The 16,203-nt window shown below is 35.5% G+C and overlaps 1 protein-coding gene across 2 annotated transcripts in view; it reads right to left on the minus strand.

The window, feature by feature from the left end:
- Positions 1–16,203, minus strand: part of NLK (nemo like kinase) — a 67,683-nt gene that overhangs the window by 14,457 nt on the left and 37,023 nt on the right. For both annotated transcript variants that reach the window (XM_009923765.2, XM_009923766.2), the window contains exons 4-6: positions 6,792–6,898; positions 4,848–4,933; positions 3,691–3,900 (exon numbers count right to left, since the gene is read on the minus strand). In XM_009923765.2, the coding sequence (XP_009922067.2) occupies positions 3,691–3,900; positions 4,848–4,933; positions 6,792–6,898 (403 nt within the window). The remainder of the gene's footprint in view (positions 1–3,690; positions 3,901–4,847; positions 4,934–6,791; positions 6,899–16,203) is intronic.

Consider the following 16,203-nt stretch of genomic DNA (forward strand, 5'->3'; position numbering starts at 1 on the left):
TGCCCAGCGCCTCGAGGTACACGCAAAGTCGTAAATTGGTACCGAACATGTGTCCTCCCGTTTGCCTTGGCACCCTGTGGCCAGGGCTAGCGTAACTTCATAGAGGAGTGACAGCAAGCACCTACGTTTGTAGGGAGATGGAAAACCAGGCAGGAAAAAAAATCCTAAACCTTGAGGTTTTTAGATGTGGAAAATAGATAATTGAGAAACAGACACATGGAGCTGATATAATAAAAGATCAATGTGTTTACAAAATAGAAAAAGTAATATGATAAATTATACCAGCGTATCAAGGAATGTAGACTGAATAAACACCTGTCTTTTTCGGCCAACTACTCCTGAAGCACTCAGCAATTACATGTTAATATACGTTTATATCTATACATATAGATATGGATATAAATAAACACACTTTATTCTAATGGTTACAAGAAAGAACACTGAAAACATTTTTCATAAAGATCTCCTGGAAGTTCATGTTTAACATCTCTCAAGATACAAATTGTCTTGTCTTAGCCCATACATTTCCAATACACTCACAGTAGAGTTTTGTTAAGAGGTTTGATTTCATTTATCTAGATGCATGTCATCAGTCACTAAACATATTTTTCTCTAGTATTACAAAATATATTTTGAAATTTTAGCGCAAAAATAGAAAAAATGTTACAAAACATTAATTTGAATTCAACTGACCTCATTTGCATGAATTGCAAGTCTTTCAGGTATATACAGTGAATCTACATTATTACATTGTAATTATTATTATTTTAGGTCAGAAGGAGAAATGCACTTTCAAAGCTAACTTCTCATCTGCTGCTTGCTGTTTGCACCGAGCGTCCCGGAGCACAGGCACTTTTAGATAAGGCTAACTGGGGGATGCATTCATGAGAACATCTAAATGTACTTCAGCTGACAGTGGGCATCCAGCCTGCGCAACCAGACCAGCCCACTCCAAAGCACATCTCCACTCTGAATTGTGGAAAACGGGGGTGTCAGGTCCTCAGCACCGACCACCTCGCTCTTCAAATCCCCCCCTGCTGGTATGCACTAATTGCTCAAGTAAACATTGCTGAAGTCAGACATACAAAAGCGGTACCCAGCAACAAGCACACCCTTGGTAGGCTGATGTGTGAAACAGCAAGCCTCTCCTCCCTGCCTGTGCACACGCGTGCTGTCATGTCAAAGGCTGGCGGCACAACATGCCAGAGATGCAACTTCACATACGTGCTACAGCTAATGGGAAATGGCTATGCTCAGCTGGCAGTATCTGCCCGGTTCTCCTTTCTCCCTGACAGTCTGATCCTTCCGAATGGATTCTGCTTACTGTCTCAGGCATGCGACCAGTTATCTTTAAGGAGGACTGTGTAATAATCAGCAAAATCAGACTGGAGGAACTGGCTAACCTAGGAAGGTGGTTAAAACTTAGCACTCTATCACCTGCCTTTGACAAAACAGTGTGCAGACTAGTCTTTAAAGCAAGCAGAGAAAGGCATTTGCTCCCACAGATAGTCAGAAAGTCAGAGATTACCCTTCCTGTACCACAGATGCATTAAAAGATAAAATTAAATGTCTTAAAAGTTTCTGAACATATAGGTAAAAATAACTTATATTTGCACCTTTAAAAATGCATTTTTAAACAAACATAGAAAGATTGTATCATACAAAAATGCTAACTATGCTAAATAGTATCAGTAAAAAGCAAAAATAGGAGGTGTTAGGAAATACTATATTTTAAAGTGTTTCTGATTATCTAAGTCTCAGTATAGATTATCTCATTTCTTACCTTTGTAAGAAATCCCACAAAATCCTTAGCAAAAGTTAGCTATTATAACTCGAGTAAGCAACTTAGATATATTCATCACTTTCACCATGATACTTTCCAAAGTTTAAAATACCAAAATCACCAGTTCCAGTCTGGTTTATAATCTAAAGCTTTATTCACTTTCTTCATCACGGATTTGAGTTAAAAATTCCAGTACAGTCAGTTTTAAAATGATCTCTTCCCTGGTTTTTCTACCAGGAAAACTTTAGCCTGATGATGGCTATCGTGACATAAGAAAGTTTTTGCTGTCCTGGCTCACTCCCCTGGGTGCATGGGATAACCACTGTTGGTATGCAGTCCACACTAAGGGGTACGGCACAGATATAAGGAAAGACCATGACATTGACTAGCCCAAGGCACTTGTATAGACTCTATCCACCTTTGAATAGCACTGAGTTGCTCTGAACATAATTGAAATATATATGGCGATTACTTCTTAAACCATTCTACTGCACAGGGATCATAAAAGATCTAGGAACTCGTATGTAACTTTATGCAACTTTTCAATCAAATAAACTGAACGCCACCCAAAAAAACGCCACCCCATAATGCTATTCTAGAGTTATTTGATGATGAATGTCTTTGCACTTTAAATTTCAAGAAGCCAAGAAGCCAATAGCCAAGGCTATTAAAATCACATATATGATTATCTTCAGTGCAGCAAAAGTTCAAAGATTAGAAAACAGGAGATCATAAATATTTTTGAGACTGCAACAGAATAGCGGTCAATTTAAGTAGTAGTTCTGATTACATGACTGCTTTTCTCCTCTGCTGTCTCTTCGCAAGGGTAAGAGAGAGGTGTATTTTGGGAGGAAGTCTACCTTTTGTGATCATACAAGGTGTCAGTGCTGCCTAGAATAACTAGCAAGTCCCTGCTTGGGAGCACTACTGCAGTGACGTGATAGGTACCACTGAACAGGACACTGCATTAAAAAAAATAAATATACACAACACAATAACAGTTTAAATATACAAATGTTGAAAACAGCATGCTAATGTGAATATCTCTCAAACCCGTGAAAATGCTATCTGCATAAACAAACAAGAAAAGTATAGATTTTGGAATGTCACCTTTAACAAAAGTTTGGAATGTGTTTTTACTTCTTGTCAATCAATATATGTAATGTCACAATTTCAATACTATGCAGTTTCTAATCTATAGATGAATACTAGCAACATTGAAGATAAACATTTTATATCAGCACATCTTGTTCCTTCTTTTAGGAGTATAAATGCATCCATCTCTAATATCTTGCTGCAGACATAATTTTCTATCTAGTGGAAAAATAGCACTTCAAGATTATTACAGATATATGTATATTATATTAGCTTGCTTACTGTTGGAATGGTGATGAAGTACTCTGGTACATGTCATGTTTTTATACTTAGCCACAGCTATACAACATAAAAAAGTATTCAATACCTTCTTACACACTTGACCTTTACTAAAATGAAGCAGTCTGAACAATACTACTAATTGGCAGTTTAAATAGTTAGAGTGCCAATACTGTATCTCCAGTTATATCTTGACAGAAAACGTACTACTTTCTCATATCAGTTGTTACAAAAAGCTTGATCCCAGTTATATCACCTTTACCTTATCTCAGTAAAATGCTACAGCAGGCTTTGGTACTGCAGCAGATTACAGGGGATTACAAAAAAATACACATTTCAAAAGCTAACATTAATAACTGCTACTTTTAATACTGTCTGGAAGCTATCATTTCAGTGTTTCAAAGTAGCTTGGTTTTTTGCCCGTGTGTAAACCAAGCAAAACAAAAGCAAGTTTGAGGTTCAAAATGCATCAGTATAACTGATTCCATGAAATTATGCAGTAGAAAAATTTTTAAAGGGAAATTTAATTATACCTGCTGTATGGGACTCTGTGCCTGAAACAATATTCTTCGCCCAAGTAATTCTGCAAAGATACAGCCTACAGACCAGATGTCAATAGCATTGCTGTAGTGACGGCTGCCCATCAGGATTTCTGGAGCTCGATAATACTGAGTGACAACTTCCTGAGTCATGTGACGAGATTCATCTAATTCTTCCACCCTGGCCAATCCAAAATCACAAATCTAAATTGAGAAGGTAAATAAAAAAATTAAAATAACCAAAACACTTAATGCATTTCAAATAGGTAACCTTCTGGTAATGAAGCAGGAAATTCCAAACCAGCATTTAAATAAATCAGATAATCTGCTGTAACTGCATAAGCAAAGGGAAAGGGGAATAGGAAGAAATTATGCTACTTTATTCCACATCCATTTGAACTTTCTACAATTTTATTTGAAATCACAGTACATTTTTAGTTGGCATTACAATATCTATAACCTAAAAGATTAAAAAAAAAATTTGCACTAAAAAAAAAAAACCAAAACATGTTGCCAACCTCTCAGTACAGAATATTTCATCCCAAACCAGATTTCATTTGTTCATGATATGCCTCAAAATGTTACAGAAAGATTCAGTCTTCTACTCACTTTGGCTTTGAGAATTTTTTAAAATTTCTTGAACCGGAAGGGTTAAGAGAACAGACCAAAACTTTCACAATTAGAATGGTTAGCAAATCAGGGTAAACAAAACTTAATTTTTTTATATTTGGCATAGCTATACAACACGCCTAAGCCCTCCAAAATTTCATATGTCTAAGAAGTTAATGGAAGAGTCTTGGGCATTCGGTATGGTCTTTACTTTGTCTAGCACACTGAATACTAACATTGCGATATACCTGAAGAAACTGTCTGCCTTTCTCAACTGCTAAGGGCACAAGAGATCCCAGGCAAGTCAAACAAAAGAGTCATGCCTATCTTGCTTTAATAGATTTGGGGAGAGATAGGGAGAAAAGGGGAAAGGAAGATGTTTGTTTCATTTATAATTTTTAAAGAACCCATGGGATTTTTTTCTTTCAAAATGACTTTCAGGAAAAGTGTTCATATTAAATGTTTTTGTTTAAAAAAAAAAACAATTGATTTATAATGAACAGCATATACATATGTACATTTTCAATAAATTTAAGTAGCACCTTAAGAACACAGTTGCTGTTCACAAGTAGGTTCCCTGGTTTAATGTCTCGATGTAAAATGCCAGCAGAATGTAGATATTTCAGACCTGAAATATTAAATGAAATTAAAATAAATACCTTTTTTCCTTTTAAAAGACTTTTAAGGCTGACAACATTTTCCTGGAAAGTCTTGCAACTCCTGATCAGCAGAGGCTTTGCCATTGGCTCATTTTTTATATGATTCTAACTTCCAGTCTCTAGTATACACTCAGTCACTCAATGAAAGGATAAAACTTTTGGAATATACAAACTAGACAGAGCAAGTAATTTAAATAGCCTTTTTTTTTTGAAAAAAAGAACAAACCAAAAAAAACCCCAAAACATCATCTCCATGGTTATGACATGGATACTCTGCTAACCACAACACTGGAATATTGACATATACCTCTTAATGCTCTGTTTCCCAGTAACAATTTTAACTTCTGCAGCACTAAAATTTGACTCAACAATTTCCTAGGTAACAGCTGCACTTCAGAAACAAACTCAGATTAAACCCAAGCTAATTTGCATTTTTTTTTTTTTATCACTTTTCTCAAACTAAAACCTCATAAGCCAGCAGCAGATAATGTAAAACAAGGCTAAGAGAATACAGACCTGAATTACAGTAAAGCCTAAGCCCTTTTCTTAACTTTATTGGTGCAAAAATTCAAAGTTAGAGCTTATGAACTTAGGACATCTGGTCACAGCTATTGGGGATGTTTCTAACATTTAGGAAAGACAGACAACCTATGCTGCCTGTGTGCTTTTGCTGTTCCTGAAGCTATAATTCTGATCTTTTTAAGAAAATGAAAGTAATGCAGAAAGCACCTCACTAAAAAGCACAGTGGAAGAAAGTATACCAACATGAAGTTGTTTATGCACATGAACTACAACAGTAGACAAAGCATGGAAAGTGGAAAAATGGCCATAATTCAAGTAGGGTCAGATAGAGCAAAAATAAAGAATAGCATTAAACTGGGGAACACTAAGCGCTTAGGTCAAATGCCTGGGCAAATGGAATGAGAATTGAAATAACTCTTGAACAAACTTTAACTGACAGTTTTGCATTGCCATTTGGATAAAAATTACAGTTTTGAGTGTTCCCCCAGTTATCAAACTCAGTAATCACAGAGGCACAAATGCCTTTCGTCCTTTAGGAGTATAAATCTTTTCTCTAGCACAACAGGTACCTGGAATAGCCCATACTAATTCTGGATATAATTTATATTTCTTTGCTCTGCTCTTTATGAATACATTCTACTATTTATTTACTACCAGATAAAATCGACTGTTTACTTTCAGCTTATTCCAGTGAAAATACTCAAATAAAGCCAACGGAAAAGCAACTGGACTAACACTGATCAGATGTTCAAAAGACAAGCACAATAATCTCATTTCTTGGATAAAAGTTTCCAAATGGACTAAAAAAAAAAAAATCAAGTTTAAAATTACTATTATGGTAATTGTTTTAGCTAAAAATCAAACTTTAGTGGACTGTTCCATAAAAATTTAAACCAGACTGTTGTCTAGAATACCTGAAGTGGGTATAGTTACACATATTGACCAATTTGGCTCAGTTTAGGTGTACCAATTTGGCTGTACCTTGATTCAAAAAGCATTGGAGGACTGTTAAAACACCCCCCCCCCCCCCTTAAGACTCTCACAGTCCATTGAAAAAGCTTTTGCAGCTGAAGCATAAGTCTTGCCATCTTTACCCATGACTGTGATGGAAGGCAGCAGGGCTGCCATATTCTTATAACTAGAATAATTAATGTTTGCTATTCATTCATAATATGAAATTAAAAGAACAAGTTTCCATGGGAAACTTATTCAAGATGAGGATGTCTTGAGAATAAACATTAAGAAACAGAAAAAAAAATACTACTACTACATAATTTTCATTAAATTTAAAAGAAGAAAAATTACCTCTCAAAATCTGGTAAAGAAAAACTTTGACATGATCCGAGCTGAGTGGCTGAGGAGAGACGATAATCTTATGGAGGTCACTCTGCATCAATTCAGTGACAACATATCTTCAATTTATTAGTTAAGGCAAAAGCAGAAAGTCCAGCACATAATTTCTTGAAACATTTACTCTAACTCCTAGGAATTTGAGCTCTTACAGGTCAGAGCTATCAAGTAAAAAAGAATAAAGCTTCTTCAGAGGTCAAGTCTCCAGACTCTTACAAGAATGAAAATAAAAAAATGGGTTGTGAAAGAAAACAGATTACTCAATAAAGTAGCGTTTGCATTAAGGTAGTTGTTACAAAATTATTCCAAAGTCAAATTACGACTCAGAAAATAAAATAAAGTTTTAATATAATTAATGGCATCTTGAAACCTTTACATTTTTCCTTAAGATTGGTAAGACACAAATTAAAAACAACTAAAGTAGCATCTTCATAGTGGACATACATCAACATGGTTTAACCACAAAAACTGGCAAGTGCAAGCCTGTGAAAGTCAGTTATCAAAAGTACCTTACAGGTTGCTACGCGATCAGTAATACAGACTTTTAAAAATACATATGCTTCTCTAAACCTACCCAGTACCTACTATTTTACCTTCTCAAGCATCATATACACATGCATACAAATCCCAGTCATAAAACCTCTTCTGAGTTATAACAGGAGAAGAAAAAAAACCACCCAAACTTCTGTCTGGAGGAAAAACTTAAAAAAAAGAAACCACTATTTCACACACTCATAGACATGCAGAACACAGCAATAGTCATGCTCACTGATAATTTGCACAAATACTTGAAGATACGAAGAGCTGTATACGCTGTGGCTTATACAAAGGTAAGGTGTGGATTAAGAAGGGTATTTTATTTATTCAGGAAGCACTAAAAGTACAATGTTTCAAAAATGAAGAAATATGGAAGACACAAGCAGCATATCTTAACCCCCAAAATCAATATCAAAGCGTCAATTTCCTGAATACGTTAAAGTAATGAAAAACATGCAAAAATCATTACAATAAATACTTGGGGTACTACAGACATATGCTGCCTGTGAGTTGTACAGGGCAGTTAGCAACAGACAGCTTCTACTGCGGCCAGCGATGAAGAGCCTACCGAGTTGCTGTACCAAGAAGCTGTCTCTGCTGTACTCCGCTTCATTCACTAACAACACTGGTAAGTTAAGTTTTGATTTTGGAGCTGTGGTTCAGAACAGAGTTTAAAGCAAAACCACAGCACCTCAGCTTTCAAGAAGGATTGAACTTGCAGTACTGAGAATTTTCAACTTTTACAACAAACAAGCTTGATAATTAAGAAATTACTGCTTTAAAAGATACCTTTAGCAGTCACATTTGAAATGAAAATCTCTGATATTACTATGTTTGTGGCTGAAGAAGGTAAAACACAGTAGCCATATGTTAACTGAACTGCTTTCAAATGTCTCACTGAGACCCCTGCATTAGGCATTAAACATTGCGAGTCACACCAAGCCCTGCAATGTTCAAAACAGACAAAAATGCGGCAGAGAGGTGGCGCGCACTGCCAAGGTCATGCAAAAGATCAAGGAGAGAGTTAGAAATAAAAACTGCATCTCCTGGGTCCCAGTCTAGTATCTCCCTTGGTGTACCAAGTTCATTCACAGTTCAAGGTAAAGCAGTAGTCAGCTCTCAGCCTTCCAAAAATACAAACCGATCAGCTGTAAGAAGCAGCAGCAGCAGCTCAGCTGCCCTCCTCTGAACACTGGAGCGCGTACAGGTTTACCTGCTGCTCTGCAGAAAGAAGCAGGGTTTTTCCGTGCGCAAGGAAGTTACACGCTTCAGTTCTACTTGTCCTCCGCATCTGCCATGCACGAGCTCCGGTAACTTCATGAACTCACCGACCTGGTGGTGGTATTTTTACAAGTGTGCCGTCCTGACCTTTCCTCTGAAAGCAAAGCTAACTAGGTCAACGTTGAGGGTTTTGTTTTGTTTTGTTTTTAAATCTCACCATTATCCTGTAGGAGCCCATCAGTTGGTTCAATGCTCTTTATAACCAGCTCTGCTACATATCAAGTCTGAAATATAATAGCAAACCCTGACTTCAATTAAGATATTTATCTCTCAGCAACACAGTAAGCAAGTCAGCTTCAGCAGAAACTTCTACTTGTTCTTACCATTATCACCAATTAATTGGCACAGGTCAAGTTGCACTTATAACAATCTAGAGAAAACTTACATTTTCTTTCATCTCCACCTATTCAATGTTCTCCTTCCATCTGTTGATCTGCAAACCCTATCCAGCGAAATCCTCATCAGCCAAATTGTTCATCTGCCATCAGCACACCACATAAAAAATAATTTTATAAATTAAATATTGCTAACTTTTTGACCAAAAAAACCCCCAAATTAAAATTGCATTCATAAAGAATTCAAAGAAAAAACCTAGCCCTGCAGCACTATAATTTCTTGTCCTCTAATATTCCTTTTTCTTTTGCAAACGCCCTCTTAAATATTTAGGCCAGCCTTTTAAAATTTGGTTTTTACCTTATGGCTGCAACAAATCTTTACATTTCATTTTTAATGTAAAATATATACAAAAAAATCCAAAAGCATTACTCTGCACTTTATTATGATAAGATTTTTGTTTTGCTACGCCACAAATCCTCCTAAATCTCAATCCCGAGCATAATGTCTCCCAGATGTCTCAACTAGTTGCCATGCCAACTAAAGCAGCTTAAATTAAATGAGGGCCTGAAATGGCACCTGCACCACTCCAGGTCTGTTGCGCATTAAATAAAGCTCTCTTGACAGGGGCTCAGAGGTGCCATTAACTTGAACAGCAGCTATCTGATTATTGTCTCTAGATAATTTAATGAGGGTCTCTAAATAAGAGCAAAAGCAGCACTTGCTTGATGTTCCTGCCTTTTACAAACGTGGCAGCTTCTTAAACAGCTGGTACCCAAGCGGGTCAATGACTTTACTCCGGCCAGTACTATAAATGTTTAGCAAAAACAAACTACAAAAACCCTACGGGATTTCAATCAACTATTCAAACAGGTACCTGCAATTTTCTTTTTTAAGTCGAACCATAAAATATGCTGGCTACGAGATGGTCACTGGAGCTGTAATATGCAGCTAAGCTGAACATTACTACCAGATAAAAATTGCTACTGACAGCAGTAATTAGTTAAGTAGCTGTATAAAATTAGAACTACAAATGTACCAATTTGCTTCAGAATAATTACCAAGGCAAATGCATGGCACAAAAGAACTTCACTTACTCTGTTGACCGGGAGACCTGCTGAGTTGGTAAATTTTACAAAGTGACAGGCAAATTTTAAAAAGGAACAAAGTACGCTCTGTGATGTGGTATTCTCATAATGACTTGGATCCTTCTTTATTAGGTCTCTGCATACCTCAAAACTCAATTCTATAGACTTTTTCTGGGAAAAGGCCAGCATTCTGTGAACAAGTTCTGGGGTAGGCAGATTAGCTGGATGCTAACAGTGGAGTGGAGGTGTTTATCTGCATGATACTGTAAGAAACATGCTTTTTTAAAAACAAAACAAACTCTTTCTTATCTATTTCAAGATCTTCTATAAAATAGGGACAAGGAGTTTTTCCTATTTTAGTGTACTTTAGTTATACTTGTTTTTACATTAGGATCATATCAAGCTTAGTTTGTGATGCCACCTCTGTTCTCTTCTAACTCTTTGCAGATTTTATAGCTTCCCAGTAGAAATATTTCTATAACATTCTCATTTCATATCAAGACCCAAAACACGAAAAAAAAAGACCTGGTCCATGTAAAAACAGTGCAACAATTATTCAAAAAAATTTAATGAATCTAATGCCTGTCTAAATTAATTTTTATGCTTATAATTTGCTGACTTTTCTGTTATAGGTAAAATTACTAATATGTTTGCCATCAAGTCACCTCTAATTATGCAATGTAGAAATGGCAATCTATGGCATGTGTCAAAGACCACAGACAAGCAACAGCAGAAGCTGCCTGGAGGGACATGGTTTTGGAGACAGGTGAAAAAAAATAAAAGAGACAGTTTTTCATACCAGGAAGAAAATACTGAAACTCCATCTGAATCTTACTTTTGTGTAAGGTAAGGGCTTCAAAGCTCTTGATGAGTTCTTAATACAGAGAAAATTCAGCCTTTCAACCTAATTGATCTGGGGTACAATGAGAGAAGCACTTAGGTGAAGCAGCAGCTCCCACCTCTCTACTCCTGCTCAGTTTCAAAACTCATCAGGAGCTGGAGTTCCCAGCCTTCCACAGACCCACCACGTCATCAATCAGCTCTAAGTTAATGGCATTGGTATTAATCACCTGCAGTTTAGCAGCACCATATTTTGTATTATGTATAATAAAATAACTAATTTTCATATCTAAATAATTTTATCTATGTATTTGTAAAACAAAGCATGAATGCTGTGGAAGCTGTTTTGGGAAGGACAAATACATCTGGCATATCACACTTGCAAGGTTGCGTATAGGCTTGTTGTGACAAGTTTTCTTGGCTGTATACTGCAGTTAGCAAGAGTAAGACATACAGGTTCTCTGCTGTCAGTAAAACACATGTGCCTGAAATGGAATGGCAAACCATTCCCCAGATGTATGGCAGGGCGCAGTCTGCAGAATACAAAAATAAACTCCACTACTTCAGCATTAGTTTCAAAATTTCACTTAGTTATTTAATTATTTGGTTTTGAGGTTACCTGAATTTGATATTCAAATGGGAAATGCATTTGTGCTACAAAGCACTTCTTGCAGATCACTATTCTGATATTTTACAGTGCTTACGGACAGATGCAGTAAAATTATCAAATACTTCCATGAGTAGAAAAAAGCAAAACAGTGCAAGGGGGAACGTGGATTAATCAGTAGCAGATCTGCAGATAAATTCCTAACTACTATTGATAATTTATTCTACAAATAGCTTTTGAAACAATTAAAAAAAAATGCAACACCAAATGTCAACACGCAGTGTGAAGAGTTCCTAGTCAAAGTCAACATTTCAAAACTGTCTCTCATAGTGCCATTTCAGGTTATTCAAAAATCAAGTCATAATCCTTAAGTTAGGAATTAAGATAATTTATTGAGTACCTATAAAAGGTTTAAAATTAAAAAGACAAAGGGGAAAACTTCAGTCTATTTTTACTGAATCATTGACAGCCAGGGACATACTGCCAGCAGGTTCTACTTCAAAGATCACTGCTAACAATACATGATATTCAACTTTAAAATCTCCCTGGTATTTTCCCATGTGTACACAATCTTCTCGATAGAAATCATTTCCTATCAATGCACACTAGGGAAAACATTTTCAGTTCCAGGCAATGTTATCCAACTAGACTTTACAAATAATGGAATACAGCTATTACAACTTTACTGCCAAATAAAGCAAAATTTTAACCCAAGGCATACGACCCTCATGTTATAGAGAGAATAGAGCCATTCTGGCACCCAGTTCATTCAAGCAGACATCTAGGACTCTCTGTCATACAGTTTACTGGCTTGACAATAACACCACCATGCTTTCATTACCTGTAGCAAGTACATCAAGCTGTTCTGTTCTCATGAATATCTAGTGAGAATCTAAGCTGCAATTCTGCCTGACCCAACAATATAAACTTCTGTTGTTACCAGCTGCAAATTGGCAACCCGTAGCCTTCAATGGAGTATCCTAATCCTCTTAATCCTTGAGGTCCCTGTTCAATTTGTTTGTGTATTGGCCCAGAGGAACTTGCCATGATGACATTTCAGAAGGGTACTTAAACAAGGAAACCCTTTCTAAGGATACTCTGAAAGAACAAGAAGCCTGAGCATACGCTACTTGGTACCCCAACAGTGCTGTCATTGTACCTTTTACTGGCTGGAGGAACCAAATCTTACCTTGTCCTTGTCTACCCTCCTCCACCCTACATATACAAGGGATTTACTCCGTAATCTGTCAGAAAACAGTTCTTTCACCTCTTAATTAGATCAATTGGAAGGAACTGCTGCACACCTTTGCTTTTACTAGCATTAAAATCTTTCCAAGACAGTATAACAAGACTGACAAAAGTGATGCCTTTTCATCTGCATCTAATATCCACTTTAATGGAAAAAGTTTTCAAAAGGTTACTATAGAAACTTAGGATAGTTCTTAAGAGAGAACATCTGTGTATCTCCAGTTGCAGAATTCAGTATTACAATCAATTGCAGAAGATTTTGTAATTGGGGAAAAAAAGAGAGCCATAAATCATTTGGGCTGGAAAAGGCCTTTAAGATTAGTCCAGCCGTAAACCTAACACTGCCAAATTAGTTCAATCAAGAATTAACAGATATATTAATTATAATGAAATGCTTTTTAGATGCTCTAGCAAAATCTGTGAATCACTATTTACCTTTATAACTGATGTGCTTTAAAGTTAGGTCAGTCCACCTAGGAAAACAGGCATACAACAGAAGCAAAACATCCAAGCTCGTGTATCAGGGATTATACAGCTGTTCCACCAAGGTAAGTTGATGATTGCAGGGATAAGCCTTGAACTTCAGCTTAATGATGAACTTAATGATGAACATAAAAAAACTAAAATTCAGTAACAAAACTCTTTTCATCTATTTTCTCAAGACAGACATCCAGAATAATATATGCTCCATTATCTATTCATTATTGCACTAGGTGATATTGGCAAAAATATCAATACCCATATAAGATGTTAAATGCTCACAAAGATTTTCAATCTAAAACCTCATTATACATTCAAATTATACCTCAATCTAAGAGTTTGCAGAGAATTTTCATTCCAAAACAAAAATCTCACTAGATTAAATTCCTTTATTCATCACATTTCCTAAGAAATCTTTTAATTTATCATCATAATTTTAAGTCAGTCCTATAATGAGTTCTCTTTACAAAAATACTTTGCAATTCTTGCTAGTACCTATGAGACATTGAATAATTGAAACTGACTCTACCAGTTCATTTGCAACACATCATTCATATCATTTTAGTCATTCTTTTACTACTTTTTTCCTCTCCCCAAAAAGGGCACTACAACTCCTTTGAAAGAATAAATGAAATCAAGCACTACCAACTCAATCCCTTTACACTTTCATCACTGATCAATATACCTTATTGTAAAAATGGAACATCATTGTGATATCTTTAGAAACTATACTAGTGGATCAACAAAAGAACTTTTTACAGCTACGTCCCCGAAATATGAAATAGTTACCTGATCTTATTAAAACAGATCTGAAATAAGTTCTCCTTATACTACAGTAAGCAGAAGCACATGCAATTAAAACTGTGCATATAAATTGAAACTCCTATTCATTCATTCTTCTAATGAATTTAAGGGTCATAAGTACACTTACTGCAATTATTTCGAAAGAAAGGAGAAAGAAGACTACACAAAGCAAATAGTCTTCTATTACCAATATTAGAGACAAGAAATTCAAACAAATTAAAAAAAAAGACAGCCCTATAAAAAAGTAGTCAGAATGACTTAAAATCAGTTAACCATGAAGGAAACTAACATTTCTGGTTTTATATTCAAAACTTGGCAGTAGCTAAGCTCATAAAAATAAGCTTATCCCATTTAAATATTCTTGATTGTACAATTACACGGAAGGAGTAATCCTTAACCTAGATCTGATTTATAACTCATATGACTTGTTATAAAATGAGGACATTGAACTAGTGCAAATAACCAAAATTCAGTTTTTGAAGACTACTTATATGGTGTTCACATGAAAGAAGTATCAAAGCAAAATTTAAGAGCTTTATCTAACATTCATATGAAAAAGCCCTAGTATAGTATAGCAATATTTTCAGCCAATGAATTTGTTTATCAATCACTAGATCATGCTGTAGTTTGGTTAAAATCACCAACTTTAAAATACACCTACTCTCTTCACCAATCAATTCAAGGTATTATAAATAGATCAAAACATATTTCACAAAGTTCAGTTTATCTAAAAATAAAGAATGACAATTTTCCACCCATTAATTGTCTTGTAAAGTGGGTCATACAAAAAAAGCAGCTAAGACCCATCAGTAATTAACAACCTTCCAAAGTCTAACCATAAGAGTAAGCTGGTGCACTCAAACCTCAATCAGCTCCACTGAAGATGGACACCAACATAATAAAGCTACTTGTTAGATAAGCAGAACACATGATGTGGACATCTGTGGGACAGTGCATTAATTTTTTTTTAAACCTAACTATTACTATGCATCCAGGTAGCAGAAAAAGCTCTCAGGTCCCAATTATGATTGTATAAAGACTATGTAATTTTAGAAAATAAACCCAAATCATCAATCAGAACACTTTATATATGCTTCTGAATGTACATGCATACACTTTCAGATGAAAATTGATTGGCAGGTATCTTACATAAGCTTATAACAGACATTTCATTATGCCCTGCCTGATTTACAAGGAGATTTTGGTAACAATTTCGGTTTTGGGAGGAAGTTTTTATTTGCACAGTTTGGTTGTGAATTATAAACTTGAAAGACTGCAACCAAAGCTGTAAAACGAGCAGCAGTATAATGAGATGACACATAATTGAATATGCTCTGATTCAAGTGTTCGCTTTCAACAATTCAGCACTGATTTTAATTTTCAGTGTTTGCTTTTGGGGTTTTCCACAGAAAACACAGAAGTCTATTAGCTGACCACAGCTGTATGGCAGATCCCTGTACTGAAATGCTAATTTGATAATGGAAATGTCAATGTGCTAGGATATTTGATTATCTGCTCTCTAAAATATCACTTTTACTAAAGTCTACAAAGGATATTTTGTTCCTAACAGCATGTTGTAAAAATATCTGAACAGTTCATAAAACTCTGTAAATAATCTTAAAACTGTTATGGGCAGGAGGAGTCTGGTGAAGTACACACCTACACACACAGAAAATAATTTATAAACAAATAATCTCATTCAGTGGTAATTATCAAGTTCATTTTTTATTAGCTAAAAACTCAAGAATTGGACCTTAGCATGTTAAATTTTTAAAATAGCATAAAGAAGAAAACAGACAGTGAGATTAACTCAGGCAGACAATCTTTATTACGATTCCTGGTCTGTAGCTAGTAAACTCTCTGCAGAGAACAGAATTATCCCTATTTAAAATAATTTTTTGTTCTAAATCTCGCAACATATCTAGATACTTTCTGTACCATGAAAATCTGTATTTAACTCATCGTAGTAGAGTAATTTCTAGCAATTTAAAAACTACAGTAAGCATTAAAACAACCAGCTTTAAGTCACAGAACTTCTTGTCCAACTAGAGTCAGTAAGAGCCTACCCAGCTCAATGACTTACTTTTCAGTATTTAAAAATGCAGAAATTCACAACTCCCAAAATAGAAGATAACCCAAAGTTTGAAAA

Source organism: Haliaeetus albicilla, chromosome 9, assembly GCF_947461875.1.
Source record: "Haliaeetus albicilla chromosome 9, bHalAlb1.1, whole genome shotgun sequence".
Taxonomy (NCBI): Eukaryota; Metazoa; Chordata; class Aves; order Accipitriformes; family Accipitridae; genus Haliaeetus; species Haliaeetus albicilla.